The sequence below is a fragment of the Protopterus annectens genome, chromosome 8.part0 (genome assembly GCF_019279795.1).
Source record: "Protopterus annectens isolate FY-2018-M chromosome 8.part0, PAN1.0, whole genome shotgun sequence".
Classification (NCBI taxonomy): domain Eukaryota; kingdom Metazoa; phylum Chordata; order Ceratodontiformes; family Protopteridae; genus Protopterus; species Protopterus annectens.
Window position 1 is genome coordinate 56,288,736 of NC_056741.1, and position 25,562 is coordinate 56,314,297.

The following is a 25,562-nucleotide window of genomic DNA, read 5'->3' on the forward strand; positions in this document are numbered from 1 at the left end:
GAAGAATATAGAAGAGTGAACAGGTCAACACAAATACTCAAAGATAGATGTGATAAAAGCAATGCACAGTATCAGAACAGATCAGGAAATACTGTGCACTACTGCAAATAATAAACTAAAAATATCAGCACAGGCAGAAAAACTTAGAGGATATGCAGATAAATATAAAGGAAAAGTACAAAATACGCAATTTGTTGATGACCTAAAAAGGTTTTACAGAGAACTGGGAAACAAGGCAAAATAAATTGAAACACTGTGAAAAAAAAAGAAGACCTAGATACATGGGAGAAATATCTATGAAGATCCTGTGGAACATAACAAAGATGCTAAATGGACAGAAGAAGTAAAAGAAAGAATGTTTTTGTTGTTTTTCTTTTGGCTTTTCCTGGTTAAGGGTCGCCACAGCGGAACTCCGGCCCACTAATGATTGGCAGTTGATTTTTATGGTGCCGAGGTGCCAGCCCGACGCCCTACCTTCAACAAAGGCACGCCCATTCACGCATGTCTTTCGAATGCCACTCGACCACGGGGAGGACATGCAGACTCCACACAGAAGGCGTTCCAGCCGAGAATCGAACGGGAGAACCTCTTGCTGTGAGGCAACAACACTACTGCTGCACCACCGTGGCTTACAAGTAAAAAAAAGAATAAGAACTTCAAATGTACAGGATATGAAATGGGATGAAGTAGCAGCCAGAGAGAGACTGAAACAAAGTCAAGAAAACCTCCTAAATGAAAAACGCCAGGCCCAGATTGAGTACATAACTTCTGGCTAGATGTATTAACATCTTTACATGAAGCTTTAGCCATGAGTAAGAACTATTTATATGTGCACCCCGAACAGACACCAACCTGGTTAACAACAGGAAAAACAAGTATTTGAGTGAACCTGCAAGTTATCCTAAAAGCTATAGACCAATAACTTGCCTACTAATGACATATAAACTACACACTGGAATTGATGCAGACAGAGTTTACAGTCATTTAAAAGAAAACTCAATCATGGCAATAGAAAAAAAGGGCAATTAAAGAAAGTCACATGGAACAAAGGATCATTTGTTGTTAAATAGTCATAATGGAAGAATCTAAGCATGGTATGGATAGACTACAAAAAAAAATTTTACATTATTCCACATTCATGGATAAACGAGTGCTTAAAAATTTATAAGATACACCCTGCACTGATCGATTACATTACAGCAACCATAAAACAATGGCAAACCACTTTGCAGTTAAGCCATAATAAAGGACAAATTATTATTCCAGGGATAAAAATTCAAAGGGGGATATTCCAGGATAACTCTTTGTTACCGCTGCTGTTTTGTCTTGCCCTTAACCCATTAAGCTGTCTACTTAACAGATTAGGTCATGGCTACAATTTTGCTTCCAGAAAACAACAAAGTGTAAAGACGTCTCGTCTTTTTGTGGATGATTTAAAACTGTATAGTTTATCAGATGAGGAACTGAAAGTACAACTGCAAGTGGTCAAAATGCTTTCAGATGATATAAGAATGTGATTTGGTCTTGATAAATGTGCAAAAGCAACCTTTATAGCAAGAAAGCTGCAGCACCAAGAAAACATCAGCCTCATACAGAAATGTGATATAAAAGAACCTGAGTCAGAGGGAGAATATACATATTTGGGAATTACTGAAGGATCAATGATAAAACATGAACAAATATGAATAAAACTTAATAAGGAATATTTTAGAAAACTAAAATTAATATTGAAAATAACACTGACATCTAGGAATAAAGTCCAAGCTATAAACCAATTTGCTCTTCCTGTCCTAACTTACAGTTTTGGAGTGAGTGACTGGCTCCAAAAGGTGTTGGATCAGTTGGACAGGAAAACAAGAAGGATGTTTCATGCTCATCAAATGATTTATAAAAATCAGTGCTTACCAAGATTATATATTCCCCACTGTGAAGGACGGATGGGCCTCTTTGAAATTGATTACATGTATAGATCTGCAGTCATAGGACTGTATACATATCTTCTGACCTCACAAGACCCGAACATAGTGAAAGTTTTAAAATATGAGGAGAATAAGTCTAAGGTGACTTCCTTGCTTAGTTTAGCAGAAGCATATCAGCATCAAGGAGGAATGGAAATCAAACCAGAAGTAAATAAAAATCAGGCAGCAGCTGAATGTGCCAAAAAACAAAAGAAAGAATATAAGGTGAAGGACCAAATGAGAAGGAAAGAAATTTGGAAAATGCATAAATACTGTAGAGAAAACTCTTGGAATAACTTTGTGTTGATTGGGACTGAATGCAGGACTGGTTAAGGAGAGGTGAATTTATAACGAAAGATGAAAGGTTAATATTGGTGGCCCAAGACTATGGACTACATACATGTTGGCTTACAAAGTCTATTAAACATGTGGGAGAAACAGACAAATGTAGGTTTTGTAAAACAGAATTGGAAACAGTCACACATGTTGTTGTTTGTTGTGATATACTGATGGCAGAAGGTCTGTATACTGAAGGGCGTAATAATGTAGTAAGATTGTTGCACTGGGGATTGTGTAAACATTGTAATACTGAAGTAGCTGAAAAACACTGGAAAGATGAGCCACAAAGCATCATAGGAAATTAAGTTTGTATCACATGAGATCACCCATTACTAACAGTTCAAAAAAGAGATGAGAGAAAACCAGATATAGTAGGCCATGAAAAGAAGACAAAAGTAGCACTGATCATTGAAATCGCTACACCCAGTGACTACAGTGTCATAAATACAAAGAGAAACAAAGTCATAAAATAACAGGATTTGCAGGCAGAAATGAGAGCAATGTGGAAGAAAGATACCCAGACAGTTCCAACAGCAGTAGGAGCAATGGGTCATATAAAAAAAGAATTTACAATTGTAGTTAGGTTATCGATATATGTAAGTCCGTATGAATTGCAAGAGTCATTACTGGGCACATTGTGGATGCTGTGAAGAGCACTTCTGGCTAACATCAAAGATTGAAACAATACTAATTTAATGAACTTTAATCATACTTTGACTTAAGAATGGGGTCCATTTCTGTCATGGTATTAGAAACCCACACTTGGAGAAATTAATAAAATGGAAATATATTATATGTGTTCTGTGCCCATTCACCTCACCATCTGTTACAGTATATCAACTTTTATATCATAGCTTTCAACAGCTTAGCTCAGGAATCAGGGACAAAGGCCTAAAATAAATGTTGCTATATAGTTAAAACATTACTAAAATAACAGATTTTGCATTAGTGTGCATTTTCTGAAGGACACGAAATCTGTATCTCAGATGTCTGTTATTATTTAAGGATAGCAGTCCTCGACAATTTGCCAGAAAACCAGAATGTTTACGAGGAACAGGCCGAAAATGTGTATGGTAAAATTAGGGTTAGATGGGAGCTATGCTTTTTTGTTATTTGAAGCCACAGGAGATCCATATATTTCCCAGTGCATATTGCAAATACACAATCTGAATTTAATTGTGACTATATGAGATGGCATAGTACTAGAACCACAACATAAAATATATCACTTTTTGAAGAAATTGTTTTATTTATTTATTTGTTCCCAGAATACCGTGTGCAAAATGACAGTGGATGACTTCAAAAGAATCATTCTGAATGTGATCATATCGAAAAAAAATAGGTAAACAAGAGAAAATAAAACATCAAAAATTAATACACAGACTTTAAAGAAGATATTCTTACTTCATTTATAATATGGGTATTAATGAAACTTAGTGTTAAATAAAGGCATTGAAAAGAATTCCAGGTTTCCTTTAAATCTGGAACATCGCAGAACTGATGAAACTGGCTGCTACAAAGAAGATCAAGCTAAGCTGGTGACCAATTTCCTTTTGTGCTTTGATTATACTAGAGAAACATGCAGCTACATAGGCTAAGTAAAGTCTTACCTTGTTCGTGGTGTAGGTATCCCAAACGATAAGCTTTCCATCCTGAGAAGCACTGACTAGAAGTCTGGGGGATTAAGTTGGGGGGTAGGGATGGATACAGAATGTAAAAAAAAAGTTAATAGTGAAAAGAAAAGGCAAGATTTAAAGTCTGTTATAATTAGACTAATTCTACTGTTATTTGCAGTTGGTTCTTGAGTATACTTGTATTTAAAGTGAAGATGTGAAGCCCTACACTTAGTGCTTGTGGAGGGTTAATAATAATAATAATAACAATAATAACAACAATAATAATAACAACAATAATAATAATATAATAACAATAATAATATAACAATAATAGTACTAATACTACTAATAATAATAATAACAATAATAATAATAGCAATAACAACAACAATAATAACAATAATAATATTAATAATAATAACAACAATAATAATAATAATAATGACAATAATAACAATAATAACAACAATAATAATAACAATAACAACAACAATGATAATAATAACAACAACAATAATATAATAACAATAATAATATAACAATAATAATACTAATACTAATAATAATAACAATAATAATAATAGCAATAACAATAATAATAATAACAACAACAATAATAATATTAATAATAATAATAACAATAATAATAATACTAATAACAATAATAACAATAATAATAATAATAACAATAATAATAATACTAACAATAATAATAATAGTAATAACAATAATAATACTAACAATAATAATAATAATAACAATAATAATAATAATAGCAATAACAACAATAATAATAATAACAACAATAATAATAATAATAATAATAATAATAATAATAATAATAATAATAATAATGCCTCTTGGTCAGTTGTTCATGATGCCAGTGATTCAAGTTTGCATCCTGTGGTAGTTTTGTGTTCCCATGCCTGTCAGCTGTAATATTTTTATACATTTTTTATGTTTTTTTTTTTGTATCTGACAACCATGGTCTTACACTGATGTTACTGCATCACTCATTCTCTTCTGTACTTGGTCAGGAGAAACCTGTCATTAGTTCTTACATGGTATGTTGGTGTAGTATTTGCACCTCAGACTTCTTTCAGTGGGACTATTATCCAGGGAAGAATTCTTTCCACAAATGTTTGATCATTTCCTTTTACACAGCCATATGTCATCTCAGACCTGTCACCAAACACCGTTCATCAGCATTAAAAGCAGAAGCATAGCCTTTGCACCAGCTAGCCGTGGTATTTCATCTTCTTTCTTACTTATACTCATTTTCCATGCTAATCCCAGGCTTTCTTTCAGCTCGCTGATGCAGAAACTGAAACTGATCAAATGTAGCATGCACACAAACTGACATACATCAATGAAATACAGTGGCTAGGAATATAGGAATATAGTTCTAAAACTGAGCAACAGATCTTTCTTAAAAATGTTTGAGGGTACAGATTACAAAAGCAGCAGTGCATTATGTAGAAGCTTAGTCATGTACTGCATGAAAGTAGTGCAGGTTATCGAATACAAACGTTGCAAACCCTACTGCAAATCACAAGCAGCTTAAACTGAACACTTTGGCATATACACGCTCACTAGCTCAGGTTGTTATTCATACAAGTCTTCTATAATCCCTTCTCCTGTTTCAGTGTCCTTTCAGCATGTTTTTACAGCATTTAATGTAACAAAAGAACATTTTGAATGTGATCTTGGCCTCAGCATATCTGTTATTCTTGTTCTAGAAAGTAGAAAGTCAGGGACTTAGGTTCTACTTTGTTCATTATAGTTAAATGAAAAGGGATGAAAACAGTCAGCAAAAGACTGATTAAATATTAATTAAACAATTACAGCAATATCAATTAAAATCTGTTGTGTCTGTGCAGCTTGATGTGGCAGAGATCTCTACAGTTCGGCAAAAAGTCTTCTTCTTCTTTGGGCTTTCTCACGGTTAGGGGTCACCAAAGCAGATCATCTATCCACTCATGATTGGCAGTGGAGTTTTACAGTGTCAAGTTGCCAGCCCGGCACCCAACCTTCCACAGAAGGCACACACAGACACACACAGACACACACACACACACACACACACACACACACACACACACACACACACACACACACACACACACACACACTTAGGGCAAATTTAGAGTGTCCAATCCACCTACAGCATATCTTTGGGAGGAAATCAGAGCACCAGGAGGAAGCCCACGCGACCACAGGGAGGACATGTAGACTCTGCACAGAAGGCACCCCAGCCGAGGATTGAACTGGAGAACCTCTTGCTGTGAGGTTGCAACGCTAACCGCCACACCACTGCAGCTGCCCCACAGTTCAGTAAAAAGTACTTTACCAATAAAGATTCACAGACACATGCAACACATATAATGAAAGACTACAGTACATATATCAGGGTGTTGCAGAAACAGGTCTTGCTTTCTGTGAGCCTCAACACAGCACTTTAATGAATGAACAAGTCTATAACACACAGAAACATATCTAGTCAAGAAGACATTTTCAAATTTCCTGTTTCAAACAGTAGTTTAGAAACCTTTAGAGAACAACAGAAACACTTTTAATCCAATCAGGAATAGCACCCAAACACAGTTTATGCATAATTCATGAACCCTCACTTCTTGACTTTCCTTCCCGATTCAGCTTTAGCCAATTGCCCTCTCAGACTGTTGCTGTTTATTGATGAGGTGAGTCTTCTTTTCAGGGGAGACCTGAAGTGATATTCATACTGAGTAGCTAGAGGAAATTTGGTCAGGGCACTGGGGAACTTCCCCTACTCTTTTTTGAATAAGTACTATGAGATCTTTTATATCCAACTGAGCTACAACCAACTCAGGCTAATGGGACCTCAGTTTAACATCTCATCTAAAGGATGACACACCTAGGACTGGAGCCAACCCTCTTATGCTGTGGTGCAGTGTCAGTGCTAAAAAAATTAATCCAATAACCCAGTGTGAGAATAGAACTTACAGCCTACTGATCTTCCAGCACCAAAAGCTAGTGTGCTACCTCCTGAACCACTAATAGTGACAAACGAGTACTTTGCTGCTGGATCATAGGTTCATACTAGGCTATCTGCCCTAGGGCATTTATAAGCCTAGCCAGAATGTGTTTGGCTTTCGCCACCCATTTTAAATTAATTTTGCTATGCCCTTTTTCAAGGTTAGTATACTGTGCCTCTGTCTAACAGTGACACAGAAGTGATACCCAGGTTAAACCTACGATCTCCCATCCACTCATCAAGATTCCTCTTTGAGAGAGTCAATGAGGGACTCTGCCTAACCTGGACTGGGATTTTATTCCAGAGTGAAGGGAGCCTCTGGGTTATGAATCTGTCCCTCCAGCATGTCCTATTTATTTCAGTGCTGAGGTTCAAGTCTCTCGAGCGCATAGCTCGATGGGATTTGGATTTTCTGAGGTGCAGCATGTCCATTAATTCCAGGTTGGACATGGCTTTATACGTCAGGCACAAATCGCCTCTGAGCAGGCGGTATGCCACTGAGTAGAGCTGGAGTTTCTTTAACCGGGCAGCATATGGCATCTGTTTGAGCCCTTTGATCCTCTTGGTGAGGTACTTTTGCGGTCTTTCCAGTTGCTGCAGGTGTCTGGTAAGGTACATCCCAAAAGGGGCATTGTACTCAATTATGGGCCTGATGAGGGATGAGTAAAGAGGCACGATGACCTCCCCTGATCTAGATGTGAATCCCTTCATGAGTAGGTGGGCTATATAAAATGTTTTTCTAACCACTTTGGCCACGTGGTTGTCAAATGAGAGACTGCTATCAACTTGGATCCCCAGGTCCCTAATTACTTCTTCTGTACTTAATGGATTACCACCTATGTGGTAATTTGTGGGCACTTTGTTTTTGCCAAAGGGGATGACTATACATTTTTGGCATTTAGCTTGAGGCCATGGCTCTGGCACCAGTTGCCTGTTTCTATGAGGCCCTTTTGGAGGATACTTGTGTCGGCTGGAGAGTCGATTATGGCACCCAGTTTGCAGTCATCTGTGAACTTGGTCAGCCACAGTCCTTCCATGTTGGCCTGTACCTCCGAGAAATATATACCGAACAAGAGAGGTCCCAGGACTGAGCCTTGTGGGACGCCACTTGTAACTGGTTTGGAGTCTGACATGGCTCCAGCAATTCTAAAAAATCCCGGTCATGAGTTAATGGTGTTGGTTGATATTCTCTATTTATTTATATATTTTAATTATATTTGTTTACCAGGGTGGATTGCAGGCTCGGCCTGAGTTACATGAATAGTAACAGAAACTTGTACTTCAACATGGAGTTAACATAGAAAACACGTGTGTTGGAAAAAAAATGTGAAACTGAATGACTGAAAATCCAGACTTACATATACTAACTCTGAGATTTCCATTTCTTACACTATTCCCATTACTCTCAGGTATGGTGATCTCTGCGCTGGCATATATACGTTTAGGAGGTAGGAGGGGGCTTGCCTTCTTCAAAAAAATAAGTTGAAAGGAGAAGAGCTATTTCTGATAGTCACTCTTTTCCTGTATTTTCCGTCTTTTTTTCCCTCCGACGTTTCAGGATTCAGTATTGCAATTCCCGACATCACTTGGGAGCCCTTTATTACACTACATTACTTTTTTGTTCTGTGAAGTCAGGTTTGTTTCCCAGCACAAACACACTGAGTTACATTCACTCCAGCATTACAGCAGCTATATTATGCAGCCTAATACTTTTACACCTATGGTATTTTCAAAAGGGGTAAACAAAAATTAATATTAGGTGGTATTACATTAATGTCAACAGTATAAACAGGAGTTCTTAAAATATATTTATTTATTTCGATTTGATAAATGGGAAAGTCCTGCTGGGCAGATCCCATTATCAGCACAGACTCAAGGTGAAATTTTTCACAGTAACATTAATGACCAAAATAATCTTCTAAGAAACTGTGATGCTACTTAGTGCAAGTTGCATTTATACAAATGAAATACTTTGAACATATCAAAATACTGAGAATATATATATATATATATATATATATATATATATATATATATATAGGGTACCTGTCAAATCTTTGAACGTTCAAAATTTCGAACGTTACATGGTCGAGACCAAACATTCGAAATTTTGAGTGCACGAAGATAGACTTTCAATGGCACTGTACGGTGCAGATAGGGAGAATTTCCCTGTTCTGCACTGAAGTGCGGTCTCGGAGTTGGTATATTTAAGTAGGGGGGGGTGTGGGGGTGCAGTGGGGCTTGCTCCTCTCCCTACACTGTTAAAGTGTTTTTTTTCTGTTTTTTCTTTTTCTTTTTATGTTCGAACATCCAAATGTCGAACATTTGGTCTCGACCATGTAATGTTCGACGTTTTGGATGTTCAAACATTTAACATAGATCCTATATATATGTATATATATATATATATATATATATATATATATATATGAAAATAAACATAACAAAAACAATAACAAATCAAATGATATAAACTACATGTACTAAGCAACAGTGATTATGAACACTAGTCAAGGCATATGAGAAATAGGTAGTTGGAAAACAATAATGAGAAATATCTTAATGAGGTGTTAGACAGTGATGTTAGAAGAATCGAGGTGAGGAAATGTGCAAGATGAATTGCTCAGGGGCAGACAGAAGTATTAGCAGTGGTGGAGGTGGGCATATTGTGGCTTTGCTCCTGGATTGGGAAACCACATATATTCTCAATACTAACTGGATGACAAAAATCAAAAAGTATGTAAGATACCTGGACGACATATTTTTGTTATGGACAGGGAACATCAAGGACCTAGAGGATTTTGTGAATTATATTAATGGTACTACTACCTATTTAAAATTCACATACCAATGGGACAGTACAGGAATAAACTATCTAGATGTTTATGTTTATAATGATGGTCAAACATTCCAGTCCAAGATATATCGGAAAGAGACTTACAGCAATGGATACTTACATTTCTCCAGTGCTCATTCGTATAAAGTCAAGTACAACATAGTGAAAGGACAAATGATTAGGGCAGTGAGGATGACATCAGAAAGGGACAACATGATTAAGGAAATTAAGTTTATGGAGGCTATGTTTAGAGACAAGGGCTACCCTGATAAGATGCTGAAAGATTTAACACAATATGTTATACAGGAATGGGGCAAGAAATATTACCCCTTACTAGGTATAGGTATATCTATGCAGAAGAGATTAAACAACACAGAGGGGGACCGGTATAACAGAGCATGCATTGTGAAATATGGTGACCAAGCACATCAGGTAAAGCAGATAATAGCCAAACATTGGCACATTCTAACAAATGATGCAGGTGTCAAAGACAAGGTCCCTTCATTACCTAGGTTTGTCTATAAGGCAGGTAATAGTCTTCACAGACTTATAGAAATAAGACAAAGTACAAGAAAAGATGTCATAAGTAGAAGTAGGGGTACCACCAAGTGTGGGTGTTGCAATTATTGTAAATATATCTATGAAGGTAAGAATATAATTCTTAAGGATATAAATAGAACCAAGATCCACTTTAAAAATGGGAATTGCCTAACTAGACATGTGGTATACCTGGCCATCTGTGACACCTGTGGAAATTATTACGTAGGAATGACTGATAGATTTTTAAAAAATAGAATGTATGACCACTTGTATTGTATTAAAAGAAAGGATGCCAATAATGCACTATCGAGACACTTATTAAATAGTGAACATTGTAGGAGTTTTAAATTTGGCATACTGGAGGTGGTCAGTTACAATCCTAGAGGAGGTAACATCAAGGCCACAGTGGGAGAAAAAGAAATTAAGTGGCAATTGCGATTGGAGGCTGCTACACCCCCAGGTCTTAATGAAGTTATACCTACCAAACCATTGTTGAGACAATAATGTATAAATAAAGTACAATAGATACCCACATTAAGTATAACCTTATATCTACACAATTACATAGGGGCACATAGACAACAATTGTAAATGGAAGTAATATAGGTATATTAGTTAGAGCAGCACCATACACTATATTACATAGATCTGTGTAACTATTTAATATTTTCAATACCTTGCAATAGATATAGCAATACGGAAATTGTGATAATTTTTTATCTTGAATTTTGACATTAATGAAGGCCATTGTGTGGTTTGGTCTTTATCTTAAATATTTTAAACAACCAACCAAGGGTTAAACAATTCAATTAGTATAAATTAATTGGAAAAAAGGCGGGTAATTATAGTATTTAACAGCTGTGCTACATTTAGTTTTATGTTCTGAAGAAATCTGGATGTACTAGATGAAAGCGCTCAACATCTCTAAGTGTTTTTAACTGTTCGATGGTTTTTTAATAAAAGTAATATACTGCAGTGATTCGTGGTTCCTGTCTGACTGAGCCGTGCTGTGCTTATTCTTCGTGGTTGATTTGGTGGACTTCAGGAGCCTTTTGAGTGTGATATATGTATGTATATATATATATATATATATATATATATATATATATATATATATATATATATATATATATATATATGAAAATAAACATAACAAAAACAATAACAAATCAAATGATATAAACTACATGTACTAAGCAACAGTGATTATGAACACTAGTCAAGGCATATGAGAAATGGGTAGTTGGAAAACAATAATGAGAAATATCTTAATGAGGTGTTAGACAGTGATGTTAGAAGAATCGAGGTGAGGAAATGTGCAAGATGAATTGCTCAGGGGGCAGACAGAAGTATTAGCAGTGGTGGAGGTGGGCATATTGTGGAAGACATTTAGTTCCAGTAACTGGTTTAAGAGAATTCTGTTATGGGATTTCAGTTAGCTTAAAACTGGTTATTCTTACAATGATTGTAGTTTAAAAGCGATTACCAATATAATGACTGTTTTATGTCATAATATAAATCTCAGTGCAGTTGTAAATAGATGCGACTCATTTCAAAAGTTTATAATCTATTACATCTGTAAAAAATTATGCATTTATTGAGAACATTTTTAAATGACCTCTCCGTATGTATTACTTTTACATGACCTCTAACTTTTTGTATTATCTGACAGATGAACAATTGTGCTTATTTAACTAAGATATCATATTGAACTCTTCAGGATTTTCTGGACATAATGATTTAGATGACAGGTAAGCTGTCCTATGAAATATAACTTGTTGGCTCAGTATTAAAACTAGCATAATTATTATTGTCAGTTCTCTCACCACCAAAGTTTCAGAAAAGAACATACCTGGTGATAATGTGTTTTCCATTTGACATGGTTATCATTAGTTATTTCAGTTTACTTATCTGACAGGGCTCTGAGCTAAACAAATGGTCACGATTGATCCATTTATGAATTTTTACCACATTTTCTCCTTTATGAAAAGAGCATCTCTTGACCTTTCATTTTGTAGCTGCATTCTGTTTCATGTCAGCCTCACCTCTCTGACCATTTCTTGTACTGTCATCAGTTCTGTCTTGAGTGTGCTATACAAAATATTTTTCTCTGAAGTTGTGCTTAAATACCAGACTGGCTGGTGTAACTCAAACAGTAGGGTAAATAAATGCTATGTTGGTTGTCAGTATAACTGCTTCTGCTGTTTAGTTCATCTGGGGGTGGCAATTCTAATACCTTTTGGCTTAATTTTGCATGAATGCTGTCTGTAGTCAGTTTTCTTTGTAAATTTCCTTAGCATATACAAAACACATTAAATTGCTTGCTGTTAAAAGAAAGACCAGTCATCACCGTCCCTTGTATTCCATATTTTATCATGTGATGATATTATTGTGTATAAGAATATGTAAACAACTGTTTCAGTGACTGGAAATTTCAAGTGGTCATCATCTCTCTTTGTTATATATGCGGCCCATACAAAACCAATGTTTCTCACTGACATTCTGCCATTTGTATATAAGCAGTCTTATTTTAGTTTTATTAGCTTGATCAGATAAACTGATATCTTTGTCTCAATTTCATTCTGAGGCCCTCCATGTTGCACCTCACATTCTTTTATCATCTTCACACTCTCTTTTGATATCTCATCATCTTCCTCTTGAAGCCTCCCCAGTCTGTATAAGATAAAATACTAGCTTTACTAGTCCAAGATTTCTTTACCTCTGGCAGATTTATTCCACTGACATTTGCTCTGACCTCTTCTCCACAACAACCTTGAATACGCAGTGCTCATTTTGAAGTGCATATGTAAACTCTTTGTTTGTCTTTATGTATTTTTGGCCTTGGCTTTTCGTATATAATATCATTTGATATGATGTTTCTTTATCTGCTGCCATCTTTACTTCCTGTTTAATATGGCTACTGGCATGTCTGGGTTTTGAATTGTCGCTTATATTGTATGCACAAGTGTTGCTTTGCTCCTCTCCAGCTTCGTTTTCAACTTTTCTGTCACTGCTTTTGCCCATATTTCTTGAATATGTTCTGCATATCTGTCTTGTTAGTTTCTTTCTGCCTATGAGAGTAGCTTCCTCAGTATTGTTCTCTGTTACTTATATTTCTGCTTCATGCTCTAGCAAAATTATTCTTTTTCTTATACTTTCTACACACATTTTCTAAGGCTGGATATTGTCTGTTATAAGGTGTCATGGGAGCGCTACAGAATCCTGAAAGCCCAAAACCCTAAAGACCAAAATCCTGAGACCAAAATCCTGAAAGTTCAAAATCCTGAAAACTCAAAATACTGAAAACACACAGGATACCAACACTAACTATATTCCAGTACAAGTACATACAGAAACATATTACCCTTCAACTATACGCAGGGGGGCAAGCCCACCTGCACCCCCATGTGGGGGGCTGCTGCCCCCCCACCCCCTGCTACTTAAATATATAAACTCCGAATTTGCACTTCACTACACTAAGTGCAATCTTGGAGTTGATATATTTAAGTAGCAGGGGGTGTGAGGGGCTGGGGGTGCAGGGGGGCTTGCCCCCTACTTATACTTGTAGAACAGTAATATAGTTTGTGTTTTATTTCTTTCTGTATGTACTTGTGCTGGAATACAGTAAGTGTTGGTATCCTGTGTGTTTTCAGGATTTTGAGTTTTCAGGATTTTGAACCTTCAGGATTTTGGTCTCAGGATTTTGGTCTTCAGGATTTGGGGATTTCAGGATTCTGTAGCGCTCCCGGTGTCATATATACATAGTGTATAGATACATAGTATCTGCACTGTCTTTGCAGTTTGAGCTGTTCTGTTTGGCAGTTTGTTATAAGGTGTCATATATACATAGTGTATAAATACATATTATCTGCACTGTCTTTGCAGTTTGAGCTGTTCTGTATGGCATATTTTAATGCCTTTTTTCAGGCTGCATGTATAAGCGGTGTTTTGTCTTGTTACTGTATTTGTTAAAGCATTCCCTACAGTATGTTTTTTCATTCTGAACTCAGGCTGAGACTGCAATCGCTCCTTACATATCAGTACAATACCCCACACTGGTATAAATAAATCCTAAATAAAATTTAGGTATTCCTTGATTGTGTACAGAGAGCAAAAGCTACATTGTTATCTGCTTTCAGATAATAATGTTATTTCTGACAACTGAAGCATGGCTTATGTCTCTCTGACATTTTCTTGGTTTATTGTGAAATCTGCACAAAATATTTTTTCAAGCACATTTGCTATGTCAGAACTAACATAATTACGCTTTTTAGGGATGCCTTTGATTTTGTTATTCATCTACAGGCACAGAAAAATTACAGATACTAATGAAGTCTCATTCACAGGAATTGTTTGCTTGAGATATTTGGATGCATTTATATTTGTAAAATATCTGCCATCTACTTTAGACTATGCGCTGTCTGCTTAAAAATCTGATAAATGTCTTGCATCATCATTGCTGAACACTGAACATTATCTGTTAAGTGTGTTTTATTTACATTTAACTTTCCCAGTTCATGAATCTTTTTCAGTCCCGACCCTGGGCCACAAAGGTAAAGGTGAATGCTGTTTATGCAGATGTATATGAAACATTTAGTAGATCCACTTAACTATGATACTTTTATGAGTAGGGAGTAAACCAGAGTACATAACTCCACACAGACTTTTTTGGCTGCTACAGGACCTCAACTAATGTCTCCTTTATTTGCACCCATATGGCCCATTTGTTCTGGGGTTACAGAAGCTGGGGATTCCTGGGCTGTTCAAGAACCCTATGGCCTAGCTGCTGCTGCCTAAGAATCCTGATTATCCCTTCATTTCCCTGCAAGAGTTGGGTGGTACAAAATGGACTAACTTGCTCTTATTAGGTGTTACCCTTGTGGAAAGCGATGAACTCCTCCCTCCTCTCCGGATGGGCGAGCCAGTAGCACCTATTCATTCTTATCCTCCCCAGCCAGCTCCCACAAGCGTACAAGCAGCTAATCACACTGGATCACCTGAAGTGTAATCAGGGCTTTATCACTCTATGGCACAGAGATGGCTACTGATTAAAGACTAGTATTGAAACCAAGACCATGGAGTTGCAAAGGAGATATCATATGACTGAGTCCTCATGCTGTTGCTGTTTTGTATGGCTAGACTTGTGCAGTTCAAGCACACCGTAGAACATCTTGCTGTGGGAGTTGAAACTAAGAGCTGTAGCAAACGGCATATTACTTGTAGTAACATCTTACATATGGCATTGTGAAGAGCAGGAGTGATATATAAATGTACCCTGTACATGACACGGTTAGAATAATTACCGATTTGGCAATGAAAGAACTTACTTTTCTGCAGATGAGTAGTATCAGCACGAAATGCAGATACTGGGAGTGCTACGCTGTGATGCTCCATTGTCAGGTGAATGCAGATACTGGGAGTGCTACACTGTGATGCTCCATTGTCAGGTGAATGCAGATACTGGGAGTGCTACGCTGTGATGCTCCATTGTCAGGTGAATGCAGATACTGGGAGTGCTACGCTGTGATGCTTTATTACCAGATGAATGCAGATACTGGGAGTGCTACGTTGTGATGCTCCATTGTCAGGTGAATGCAGATACTGGGAGTGCTACGCTGTGATGCTTCATTGTCAGGTGAATGCAGATACTGGGAGTGCTACGCTGTGATGCTCCATTGTCAGGTGAATGCAGATACTGGGAGTGCTACGCTGTGATGCTTCATTGTCAGGTGAATGCAGATACTGGGAGTGCTACACTGTGATGCTCCATTGTCAGGTGAATGCAGATACTGGGAGTGCTACGCTGTGATGCTCCATTGTCAGGTGAATGCAGATACTGGGAGTGCTACGCTGTGATGCTTCATTGTCAGGTGAATGCAGATACTGGGAGTGCTACACTGTGATGCTCCATTACCAGGTGAATGCAGATACTGGGTGTGCTATGCTGTGATGCTCCATTGTCAGGTGAATGCAGATACTGGGAGTGCTACGCTGTGATGCTCCATTGTCAGGTGAATGCAGATACTGGGAGTGCTACACTGTGATGCTTCATTGACAGGTGAATGCAGATACTGGGAGTGCTACACTGTGATGCTCCATTGTCAGGTGAATGCAGATACTGGGAGTGCTACGCTGTGATGCTTTATTACCAGATGAATGCAGATACTGGGAGTGCTACGTTGTGATGCTCCATTGTCAGGTGAATGCAGATACTGGGAGTGCTACGCTGTGATGCTTCATTGTCAGGTGAATGCAGATACTGGGAGTGCTACACTGTGATGCTCCATTACCAGGTGAATGCAGATACTGGGTGTGCTATGCTGTGATGCTCCATTGCCAGGTGAATGCAGATACTGGGAGTGCTACACTGTGATGTTTCATTGTCAGGTGAATGCAGATACTGGGAGTGCTACACTGTGATGCTCCATTGTCAGGTGAATGCAGATACTGGGAGTGCTACACTGTGATACTCCATTGTCAGGTGAATGCAGATAGTGGGAGTGCTACACTGTGATGCTCCATTACCAGGTGAATGCAGATACTGGGAGTGCTACACTGTGATACTTCATTGTCAGCTGAATGCAGATACTGGGAGTGCTACGCTGTGATGCTCCATTGTCAGGTGAATGCAGATACTGGGAGTGCTACACTGTGATGCTCCATTGTCAGGTGAATGCAGATACTGGGAGTGCTACGCTGTGATGCTCCATTGTCAGGTGAATGCAGATACTGGGAGTGCTACGCTGTGATGCTCCATTACCAGGTGAATGCAGATACTGGGAGTGCTACGCTGTGATGCTCCATTGTCAGGTGAATGCAGATAGTGGGAGTGCTACACTGTGATGCTCCATTGTCAGGTGAATGCAGATACTGGGAGTGCTACACTGTGATACTCCATTGTCAGGTGAATGCAGATAGTGGGAGTGCTACACTGTGATGCTCCATTGTCAGGTGAATGCAGATACTGGGAGTGCTACACTGTGATGCTCCATTGTCAGGTGAATGCAGATACTGGGAGTGCTACACTGTGATGCTCCATTGTCAGGTGAATGCAGATAGTGGGAGTGCTACACTGTGATGCTCCATTGTCAGGTGAATGCAGATACTGGGAGTGCTACACTGTGATACTCCATTGTCAGGTGAATGCAGATAGTGGGAGTGCTACACTGTGATGCTCCATTGTCAGGTGAATGCAGATACTGGGAGTGCTACACTGTGATGCTCCATTGTCAGGTGAATGCAGATACTGGGAGTGCTACACTGTGATGCTACATTGTCAGGTGAATGCAGATACTGGGAGTGCTACGCTGTCATGCTTCATTGTCAGGTGAATGCAGATACTGGGACTGCTACACTGTGTTCTTCATTACCAGGTGAATGCAGATACTGGGAGTGCTACACTGTGATCTTCATTGCCAGGTGAATGCAGATACTGGGAGTGCTACGCTGTGATGCTACATTGTCAGGTGAATGCAAATACTGGGACTGCTACACTGTGATCTTCATTACCAGGTGAATGCAGATACTGGGAGTGCTACACTGTGATGCTCCATTGTCAGGTGAATGCAGATACTGGGAGTGCTACACTGTGATGCTCCATTGTCAGGTGAATACAGATACTGGGAGTGCTACGCTGTAATGCTTCATTGTCAGGTGAATGCAGATACTGGGACTGCTACACTGTGATCTTCATTACCAGGTGAATGCAGATACTGGGAGTGCTACACTGTGATGCTCCATTGTCAGGTGAATGCAGATACTGGGAGTGCTACGCTGTAATGCTTCATTGTCAGGTGAATGCAGATACTGGGACTGCTACACTGTGATCTTCATTACCAGGTGAATGCAGATACTGGGAGTGCTACACTGTGTTCTTCATTACCAGGTGAATGCAGATACTGGGAGTGCTACGCTGTGATGCTCCATTGTCAGGTGAATGCAGATACTGGGAGTGCTACACTGTGATGCTCCATTGTCAGGTGAATGCAGATACTGGGAGTGCTACACTGTGATGCTCCATTACCAGGTGAATGCAGATACTGGGAGTGCTACACTGTGATGCTCCATTGTCAGGTGAATGCATATACTGGGAGTGCTACGCTGTGATGCTCCATTGCCAGGTGAATGCAGATACTGGGAGTGCTACGCTGTGATGCTCCATTGTCAGGTGAATGCAGATACTGGGAGTGCTACGCTGTGATGCTCCATTACCAGGTGAATGCAGATACTGGGTGTGCTATGCTGTGATGCTCCATTGTCAGGTGAATGCAGATACTGGGAGTGCTACACTGTGATGCTCCATTACCAGGTGAATGCAGATACTGGGTGTGCTATGCTGTGATGCTCCATTGTCAGGTGAATGCAGATACTGGGAGTGCTACACTGTGATACTTCATTGTCAGCTGAATGCAGATACTGGGAGTGCTACACTGTGATGCTCCATTGTCAGGTGAATGCAGATACTGGGAGTGCTACACTGTGATGCTACATTGTCAGGTGAATGCAGATACTGGGAGTGCTACACTGTGATGCTACATTGTCAGGTGAATGCAGATACTGGGAGTGCTACACTGTGATGCTCCATTACCAGGTGAATGCAGATACTGGGTGTGCTATGCTGTGATGCTCCATTGTCAGGTGAATGCAGATACTGGGAGTGCTACACTGTGATGCTCCATTGTCAGGTGAATGCAGATAGTGGGAGTGCTACACTGTGATGCTACATTGTCAGGTGAATGCAGATACTGGGAGTGCTACACTGTGATGCTACATTGTCAGGTGAATGCAGATACTGGGAGTGCTACACTGTGATGCTACATTGTCAGGTGAATGCAGATACTGGGAGTGCTACACTGTGATGCTCCATTAACAGCTGAATGCAGATACTGGGAGTGCTACACTGTGATCTTCATTGCCAGGTGAATGCAGATACTGGGTGTGCTACACTGTGATGCTCCATTAACAGCTGAATGCAGATACTGGGAGTGCTACACTGTGATCTTCATTGCCAGGTGAATGCAGATACTGGGTGTGCTACACTGTGATGCTCCATTAACAGCTGAATGCAGATACTGGGAGTGCTACACTGTGATCTTCATTGTCAGGTGAATACAGATACTGGGAGTGCTACACTGTGATGCTCCATTAACAGCTGAATGCAGATACTGGGAGTGCTACGCTGTGATGCTTCATTGTCAGGTGAATGCAGATACTGGGAGTGCTACACTGTGATGCTCCATTGTCAGGTGAATGCAGATACTGGGAGTGCTACACTGTGATGCTCCATTGTCAGGTGAATGCAGATACTGGGAGTGCTACACTGTGATGCTACATTGTCAGGTGAATGCATATACTGGGAGTGCTACACTGTGATGCTCCATTGTCAGGTGAATGCAGATACTGGGAGTGCTACACTGTGATGCTACATTGTCAGGTGAATGCAGATACTGGGAGTGCTACACTGTGATGCTCCATTGTCAGGTGAATGCAGATACTGGGAGTGCTACGCTGTGATGCTTTATTACCAGATGAATGCAGATACTGGGAGTGCTACACTGTGATGCTCCATTGTCAGGTGAATGCAGATACTGGGAGTGCTACGCTGTGATGCTTTATTACCAGATGAATGCAGATACTGGGAGTGCTACACTGTGATGCTCCATTGTCAGGTGAATGCAGATACTGGGAGTGCTACACTGTGATCTTCATTGCCAGGTGAATGCAGATACTGGGAGTGCTACGCTGTGATGCTCCATTAACAGCTGAATGCAGATACTGGGAGTGCTACGTTGTGATGCTCCATTGTCAGGTGAATGCAGATACTGGGAGTGCTACACTGTGATGCTCCATTAACAGCTGAATGCAGATACTGGGAGTGCTACGTTGTGATGCTCCATTGTCAGGTGAATGCAGATACTGGGACTGCTACACTGTGATGCTCCATTGTCAGGTGAATGCAGATACTGGGAGTGCTACGCTGTCATGCTTCATTGTCAGGTGAATGCAGATACTGGGACTGCTACACTGTGTTCTTCATTACCAGGTGAATGCAGATACTGGGAGTGCTACGTTGTGATGCTCCATTGTCAGGTGAATGCAGATACTGGGACTGCTACACTGTGATGCTCCATTGTCAGGTGAATGCAGATACTGGGAGTGCTACACTGTGATGCTCCATTGTCAGGTGAATGCAGATACTGGGAGTGCTACACTGTGATGCTCCATTGTCAGGTGAATGCAGATACTGGGAGTGCTACACTGTGATGCTCCATTGTCAGGTGAATGCAGATACTGGGACTGCTACACTGTGATCTTCATTATCAGGTGAATGCAGATACTGGGAGTGCTACACTGTGACCTTCATTGCCAGGTGAATGCAGATACTGGGAGTGCTACACTGTGATGCTCCATTAACAGCTGAATGCAGATACTGGGAGTGCTACGCTGTGATGCTCCATTAACAGCTGAATGCAGATACTGGGAGTGCTACGTTGTGATGCTCCATTGTCAGGTGAATGCAGATACTGGGACTGCTACACTGTGATGCTCCATTGTCAGGTGAATGCAGATACTGGGAGTGCTACACTGTGATGCTCCATTGTCAGGTGAATGCAGATACTGGGAGTGCTACTCTGTGATGCTCCATTGTCAGGTGAATGCAGATACTGGGACTGCTACACTGTGATCTTCATTATCAGGTGAATGCAGATACTGGGAGTGCTACACTGTGACCTTCATTGCCAGGTGAATGCAGATACTGGGAGTGCTACACTGTGATCTTCATTACCAGGTGAATGCAGATACTGGGAGTGCTACACTGTGATCTTCATTGTCAGGTGACTGCAGATACTGGGAGTGCTACACTGTGTTCTTCATTACCAGGTGAATGCAGATACTGGGAGTGCTACACTGTGATCTTCATTGCCAGGTGAATGCAGATACTGGGAGTGCTATGCTGTAATGCTTCATTGTCAGGTGAATGCAGATACTGGGAGTGCTACGCTGTGATGCTCCATTGTCAGGTGAATGCAGATACTGGTAGTGCTACACTGTGATGCTCCATTATCAGGTGAATGCAGATACTGGGACTGCTACACTGTGATGCTCCATTGTCAGGTGAATGCAGATACTGGGAGTGCTACACTGTGATGCTCCATTGTCAGGTGAATGCAGATACTGGGAGTGCTACACTGTGATGCTCCATTGTCAGGTGAATGCAGATACTGGGAGTGCTACACTGTGATGCTCCATTGTCAGGTGAATGCAGATACTGGGAGTGCTACACTGTGATGCTCCATTACCAGGTGAATGCAGATACTGGGAGTGCTACACTGTGATGCTCCATTGTCAGGTGAATGCAGATACTGGGAGTGCTACACTGTGATGCTCCATTGTCAGGTGAATGCAGATACTGGGAGTGCTACACTGTGATGCTCCATTACCAGGTGAATGCAGATACTGGGAGTGCTACACTGTGATGCTCCATTGTCAGGTGAATGCAGATACTGGGAGTGCTACACTGTGATGCTCCATTACCAGGTGAATGCAGATACTGGGAGTGCTACACTGTGATGCTCCATTACCAGGTGAATGCAGATACTGGGAGTGCTACACTGTGTTCTTCATTACCAGGTGAATGCAGATACTGGGAGTGCTACGCTGTGATGCTCCATTGTCAGGTGAATGCAGATACTGGGAGTACTACACTGTGATCTTCATTACCAGGTGAATGCAGATACTGGGAGTGCTACACTGTGATGCTCCATTGTCAGGTGAATGCAGATACTGGGAGTACTACACTGTGATCTTCATTACCAGGTGAATGCAGATACTGGGAGTGCTACACTGTGATGCTCCATTGTCAGGTGAATGCAGATACTGGGAGTGCTACACTGTGATGCTCCATTGTCAGGTGAATGCAGATACTGGGAGTGCTACACTGTGATCTTCATTGTCAGCTGAATGCAGATACTGGGAGTGCTACACTGTGATGCTCCATTGTCAGGTGAATGCAGATACTGGGAGTGCTACACTGTGATGCTCCATTGTCAGGTGAATGCAGATACTGGGACTGCTACACTGTGATGCTCCATTGTCAGGTGAATGCAGATACTGGGAGTACTACACTGTGATCTTCATTACCAGGTGAATGCAGATACTGGGAGTGCTACACTGTAACCTTCATTGCCAGGTGAATGCAGATACTGGGAGTGCTACACTGTGATGCTCCATTGTCAGGTGAATGCAGATACTGGGACTGCTACACTGTGATGCTCCATTGTCAGGTGAATGCAGATACTGGGAGTGCTACACTGTGATGCTCCATTGTCAGGTGAATGCAGATACTGGGACTGCTACACTGTGATCTTCATTACCAGGTGAATGCAGATACTGGGAGTGCTACACTGTAACCTTCATTGCCAGGTGAATGCAGATACTGGGAGTGCTACGCTGTCATGCTTCATTGTCAGGTGAATGCAGATACTGGGAGTGCTACGCTGTGATGCTCCATTGTCAGGTGAATGCAGATACTGGGAGTGCTACACTGTGATCTTCATTGTCAGGTGAATGCAGATACTGGGAGTGCTACACTGTGATTCTCCATTGTCAGGTGAATGCAGATACTGGGAGTGCTACACTGTGATGCTCCATTGCCAGTGACTGAACTGGTTGGGAAGGAGTTTTTGTCATCTTATATCATTTGCAAAATTCACCTTCCCTTTATTTCCTGTTTTTTTCTGTACTTTGGTGCTGATATTGTGTTAGTGCTTAGTATTTGTGGTACTAGTTCTGTTTGATAACAACAAAGGAAGCTTTTCTTCCAGATCAGATCTTTCTGGCATTATTGGCTCTCTCTTGCATGGTAGTGGTTGAAATCAGGACATGACTATTCCCTTAAACCTTGAGTGGTTTATGGCAAAGCTGTGTTTTGGCAAATATCCCTAAGTGAGGTCAAATGAGGCTACTATGGTTATTGGTGTAAAGCTGTATTATCTGTACTGTTTTATTCCCCATTTTATAATCTGTACTGTGTTATTCCCCATTTTATAATCTGTACTGTTTTAATTCCCCATTTTATAATCTGTACTGTGTTATTCCCCATTTTATAATCTGTACTGTTTTATTCCCCATTTTATAATCTGTACTGTTTTAATTCCCCATTTTATAATCTGTACTGTTTTAATTTTCCATTTTATAATCTGTATTGCTTTAATTCCCCATTTTATCTTGTGTAGGTTTTGCATTCATTCAGCAAATGGGAAGTGTTTTAATTTCGGAACTCTACAAGGTGTATTTGTATGTGAAATCATGTGCTGTTTATTGCTTTAGCTGCCGGTTTTCCCTCATGTGGTTTTGCATTCATATCAGTGAATGCAGTTTCCCATCAGGGTGAACTTCATTAATTTCCAAACTATGGAAGCAAATATCAGTGTGATTATCAATCTGATGCTGTACTGAATTATGACTTGTGCCATGTCTGACTTTCAGTTTTCATCTATACCAGATATGATTTGATTTGTCAGCTCATGGTTCTGCATGGAAGTGTGACCTCTGTTGTTCATTACCTTAAGATTAATTGATTAATTTTACCCTGCTTGGAGAAATGAAGAGAGCTATTGCTCTGTACTTTAAACTTAATGCTAGTTAAGTTCTTTTTAACATGAACCTGACTTTTTCAAACTCTGCCAGTACCAGAATTTACAAGTAAACCTTGTAGCACTCTTGTAGCATGCTGTTGTGGGTTAACAACTTTATGTTTTGCTATACAATTACAGAGAACTGATGTGTTGACACTACAGCATTACTAGATGAGTTTATTTATCAGTGGTAATGATATTTGGAGGTAAAGACTTTCTGGACCTCATAACTAACCAGTACTGCAAAAACCTATGTTGATATTGTGAACTATAATTACTGTTTCTGCATTAAACTGCAACGCAAATTAAACCAGAATGCATAATTGTTACAGCTACATGATCTATTTATTTATGTTATGATATGGACATTTTTTTCTCAGTATTTGGTCTACATAGCTAATGTAATAGGATGTAAGCGTGGGGTGCTTTGACTTTGCCATTCTTCTGCTCAAAAAAAAAGAAACTTTTAGGTACTACTGGAGTTTGGAAGAACTGTCTGCTTATATACATCTATAATTATAGAATTTGTACCAAGCAGCTGGATAGGCCACAGAGCAGCTGGAAAGGCCACAGAAGTACCTCACAAAGAGGATTACTGGCCTCAAACAAATGCCCTACACTGACCTCCTCAAAAAACTCCAGCTTTACCCCATAGTATATCGCCTACTCTGAGGTGATCTCTACCTAACATATAAAGCTATGTCAAACCCAGAGCTGTTGGACATGCTACACCTAAAGAAATCCCAATCCCCCCGAGCTACATGCTCTAGGGACCTAAACCATGTCACCACAATAAACAGGACATGCTGGAGGGATAGATTCCTGTCCCAGAGACTTCCTATACTCTGGAACAGGCTACCCATCTATGACAAGCAAAGTTCTTCATTAACACACAAGAAAAATCTTGATGAGCGGATGGGAAATAGGAAATACACCCCAGGGATCACTTCTGTGTCACTGCTCGAATGTGGCACAGGAAAATAGCTTTCTTGGGTGGTGTAAGCTAGGGAACCTTGTTGGGTAGGCTTGCGTAGGCCCTTGGACTGATAGCCTAGTACCTACCTATGAACCGATGAACCTATGAATCTATAAACTTATGAATCTGCTTCAGATTATGGACTTCTGCTTCCTGATAAATTACTTGTGTACTCACATTATTACTTAACTATGAACATCAGATATTAAGTATATTAATCAAGATATACTGTCTCGGGCGGCCATGGTGGTGCAGTGGTTAGCATTGTCGCCTCACAGCAAGAGGTTCTCCGGTTCGATCCTCGGCTGGGGTGCCTTCTGTGCGGAGTCTGCATGTCCTCCCTGTGGTCGCGTGGGTTTCCTCCGGGTGCTCCGGTTTCCTCCCACATCCCAAAGACATGCTGCAAGTGGATTGGACACTCTAAATTGGCCCTAGGTGTGCGTGTGAGTGTGCCTTCTGTGGAAGGTTGGGCGCCGGGCTGGCAACTCGACACCGTAAAACTCCACTGCCATTCAATGTGCGGACAAGGTGATCCGCTGTGGCGACCCCTAACCGGGAAAAAGCCGAAAGAAGAAGAAGAAGAATCAAGATATACTGTCTCTGGTTTGTATAGCTAGAATTAAGCATTTTAAACGAGGCATAGTACA

At 40.1% G+C, this 25,562-nt stretch overlaps 1 protein-coding gene across 1 annotated transcript in view; it reads right to left on the minus strand.

Moving 5' to 3' along the window:
* Window positions 1-25,562, minus strand: part of GNB3 (G protein subunit beta 3) — a 549,058-nt gene that overhangs the window by 218,934 nt on the left and 304,562 nt on the right. The window contains exon 6 of the mRNA XM_044079608.1: window positions 3,908-3,971. Within this exon, the coding sequence (XP_043935543.1) occupies window positions 3,908-3,971 (64 nt within the window). The remainder of the gene's footprint in view (window positions 1-3,907; window positions 3,972-25,562) is intronic.